Source organism: Cornus florida, unplaced genomic scaffold, assembly GCF_030987335.1.
Source record: "Cornus florida cultivar Cherokee Brave unplaced genomic scaffold, ASM3098733v1 CherokeeBrave_3.0.0_Hap2_Chr08, whole genome shotgun sequence".
Taxonomy (NCBI): Eukaryota; Viridiplantae; Streptophyta; class Magnoliopsida; order Cornales; family Cornaceae; genus Cornus; species Cornus florida.
The window spans coordinates 66,873,011-66,877,296 of record NW_026775578.1 but is presented as its reverse complement, the minus strand read 5'-3'; the positions used below and the strand labels follow the sequence as shown (position 1 = coordinate 66,877,296).

Here is a 4,286-nt window from a genome sequence, read left to right as displayed (position 1 = left end):
GAATCACTATTCTCCAAGAATAGTGGAGAATGATAATTTCAACTTTAAAATTGGCACCAAACACAAGAATAGAATAAAAACCATTCCATTCCACTTTCTATGTATTCCATTCCACCACACCAAACTAGCCCTTAGTTGACAAAAATCCCGAAACAGCACAAATATCTTTACCGTAGATAAATCATTCTATTATTTTATTAGAGTAAAAAAAAATTCATGTTACATTGACACATAATTGTAGTAAACATTCAGTCCATTTCATTACATCAAACGGATCTGAATTCAAGAAATAAATTAATGAACGAGGTACAAACCACCCTGTTATCTGCTAGACAAGATTTATTCATGCTTCATACAAGTATTTAAGTATAAATTAAACTCAATACAAGCACTTAGCAGCATACATATCCATGCTCATATGGGTATGGCATCGATGTACAATGAGACGACATGATATTTCCACACTTTATCAGGATGAGTATATCCATCACTAGTCTTGAAGAAGCAATCCACTAATCCGGTAAGGTTGACACTTCTCCTTAGGATATGCTTGGAGATGTAGTTTGGCTTGAGGCTTTCCTCATTGATATCTTTCCATGCATCTGCAACCCCTTTATTGAACACATCAACAACCTTTTCTTTTGTCATCTTGCCGGGATTCTGCCTCATGTAGCATATAATCCCGGTAGCAACATTTCCGGTCTCCAGATCTTCCTACAAAGATTAAAGATTTATAACTGTTAATTAAGATGTTTGCATTATTACATAGGACCACAATTGTATGTATACAAATGGCATTTCGTTATCCATTTTTTTCATCTCCATCTCGTGATATAGTGTATTGCATTGTGATGTAGTGTGTTGTGCAGCTAATTTACTAGTGCATAGGAATATACAGGATGTGGGATGGGAAAAGATCCATGTTCTTTTTTTCAAATGCATCAAGGTACGTATTATATAAATGTGTGTATATATATACCTCGTAGTCTACTATGTCATCCATGAGCCTCACAACTTTGCACGAAGCAACCAAAACTTTAGGTTTCTTTACTACCCAGTCAAATATCTCAGCCGTGGCAATCCCTCTCATGCCCAAATAGGATGATACAGTGACCAAGTAATAACCTGCGGTTTTAAGCGCATTGACCATGTACTCATCGTAAGATGGCACGTATCCTTCTTTGTACCACTTAGCCTCCAAATAGTAACTGCTTGATAGTTCTTTAAACTGGCATTGAACAAAAGTGAGTATATGAGTTACTTATCATAACAAATAATAAAATGGTAGAAAAGGAAAAAAAAAAAAATGGAAATAGCCTTACAGCAATTTTCGAGCCCTCAACGCTATACGATCTTCCATCCTTTGACACTTCCTTGTCAAATTCTTCATAGAGATTTAGGAGAGTTCTGTAGAATACCTGCATGTAATCTGGAAGATCATCCATGGCACTCCAATCCCACCTAAAAGTTAATAACACGGTTTCCATATTCATTCAATTGAAGATCAAACATAATCATCCACAATGAAAAAAAGAATTTGGGGTGTAAATATTATACCTCTGTATTGCCTCTGTAAAAGGTTTAAGCTCTTCAAGTGTACCATATGCATCATATGTGTCATCAAGAACCGAAGACATAACAATAACTTTAGCGAGCATGACCCGTGGAACCGTGTAATGAGGTTCAAAATACGCTGCCATAGCCCAGAAATAGCACTCAACCAATCTGTTCCTCGCATAAGGAAGTTTTGTTTCAAACTCTAGGTCTTTCCACCACCTATATACAATAGAAGAGATAAATTAAATTTATTAAAAATGAATTATCTTTGTGTTGATCACTACACACATAGGCATAAATCTGCTCATTACCTTGACATGTGGCAAAGTTCTTGCTTGTGCAACAACTGTACCAGATTGAAGTCATATTTCGCAAACTTCAATAACAATTCGTTCTTAGAATCGCATTCTTCATAGACAGAGATGTAATGCCTTGCTTCTGATCTTGGGATGCCTTTGCGGAGGGGTTGCTCTAGGGCATGAATTACTTGCTTTGCAATAAAAGGGCATAGTGCATCAGTATCCACAGACTTGAGGTGAGCGGTTGTGAAAGCAAGAGCCTCATCTAGAATATCTTCTCCATGTGTCCTCAAGAACGCGGCTTCATACAAGCTCAACATACCCATTACATCCCGAGTGAGGTTTTCCTTGAATTTACCGTTGCTGTCTCTAAATTTGTTGAAGACATCTGTTTCATAAGCCATCATATACAGTATCAGCCATGTGTGCAAGTGATGTGAATGTTGTGCATATATATGATTTCTTGCTTTTATATGTATAGGTACGTGTGAATGCTGTGCATATATATGATTTCTTGCTTTTATATGTATAGGTACGTGTGAATGCGCGCATGCTCTGATTGATATATATATGTATGTGTGTGTGTGATGAGGAGCTTACCAGAAGGCATTTTATGACCATATTGTCTGAATACTCGAAAATGAGTTGCAGCAGTGTTCAAATCATTGTATTCTTCATGATTTTCGAATTGAGCATGAGAGTGAAAGATTTGTTTCAACTGCTCATCGATCTCTTTCTCAAAGTGATAGAAGATACCAAGGCGATCGAGTGTGTTAATCAAATTCATTTTCTCTGTTGCTTTACTTTTTGCATCTATTAGCATACTTCGAACTACTTCTTTCAGCACTTCAACCTCTTTAGCATACCTTTCATATGCCTGATACCCAAATCAGAGCAACACAATTATACAACGCAATACATAACAAGATATTACCTATTACATATACATATAAAAATATATATTTGTGTGTGTATATATAAAAATCACATGAATGTTACCTCGTTATCTAGATAGAATGAACTGAAACGATCACCCCATAAACTAGGCTCAAAGTTTGCTCCGGGACGGACAGTGTCGGGGTTGCAGTTCATCGGATTAGCAACTTCAACGGAGGCCATTTGAAGATGTAAGTACGAGGTGACTAAGTTTTACTTGTATCAAGAGTTAAATGTAAGGGCTATCAGCTATGCAATATACACTTCATCTACATGCATATTTATAGGAAGGAATGGGGTACTCATACTCCAACGTGAAATATAATTTAGTTGACAAGTCTTTTGTCCTTTTGTGACATTGTGACGGGTAGAAGAAAATTATTGGGACGGCTTTGTAGACTAAAAGTATCGACGGCATGCATAGCCCCTACCTCCGTATATTTTGGCACAATATATTTATATATGAACAAACGTAGTAGTTTAATAATATTTTTTTAATCACTCAAAGTAAAGTGAGACTTTTCTATATATATATTATCCATGATAAGTACACCTTCACTTCTTACCGACGTAAGCTGTTGATAGTTGAATAGACTTTAGGTTTTGTTGGTTGTTGAATTGGGTTGTCTAATATATCATGTGTTCAAATGTTTTAAGGTCTACGTGCTACTCTTTCTGCAAGTTTAGTCTGTCTCTTAGTAACAATTTCTAAGTCTCAATGTACCAGGACTCTTCCTTAACTAATATATATATATATATATATACCAGGACTCTTTTGGTCTTCTGAAGACTTTTTTCTGTTTGCCTTTCTTAGTGTAGACTTTATGATTTTTTCCACTAACACCTTGCAATCAGTTGCCTTTGAATCTGGTAGGTGTGAGGGGAACACGAAGAAGTTAAGAGGTTATAGGGTGGAAAGAGGCATGAGAAAAAGATAAAGCTATTTGTTGTTAATGAAGAAAATTTTATCTTACCTCTGCAAAATAATTTTGTAGAAAATATAATATGATTGGCAAATTCTGGTGTCAAAAGAAGGATTGATCTTGTATTTTTTTTATTTTAAGTTACGTGTGTGGAATGGTAGTGGAATAATAATTTGAAAACACCTGGGGGTGAATAGGTGAAGCTTAACCCTTTATCCGATTTTTTGCTTCCTTTTAAATTTAATGAAATAAATCTAAAACAATCCCACGAAGCAAATATAAAGTGCAAGTAAAATAAAGAGCCAGAGATAGAGATTGGCATTACGTTTTTAGCATAGAAATCCTATTGGAAGAAAACCAAAGAGCTCGAGAAAAAATCAGAGTCTCCTTTCTAGCATGACCAAATTCTTCTTCCTTCAAATCTAAATTTTGAGAAGGTAACAACAAATCCTACTTTGTTGAACGACATATGTACGAATCTTCAGGTTGCTTGAACTCCGATCCAAATAAGAACATCAACATAAATTACTTATATTTTTAAGTGTTTGCTCTCAAATTGAAAATACAAAAC

General features: G+C 35.5%; 1 protein-coding gene across 1 annotated transcript; it reads right to left on the bottom strand.

Moving 5' to 3' along the window:
- Window positions 1–235: 235 nt before the first annotated feature.
- LOC132271935 (valerianol synthase TPS1B-like) lies at window positions 236–3,059 on the bottom strand. Its single transcript, XM_059773438.1, has 7 exons — window positions 2,856–3,059; window positions 2,457–2,733; window positions 1,869–2,244; window positions 1,558–1,776; window positions 1,323–1,461; window positions 980–1,228; window positions 236–714 (listed from the first exon to the last, which is right to left on the bottom strand). Exons 1-7 carry the CDS (start codon window positions 2,973–2,975, stop codon window positions 415–417), a joined length of 1,680 nt encoding a protein of 559 aa, XP_059629421.1. The 5' UTR covers window positions 2,976–3,059; the 3' UTR covers window positions 236–414.
- Between the last annotated feature and the right edge of the window lie 1,227 nt (window positions 3,060–4,286).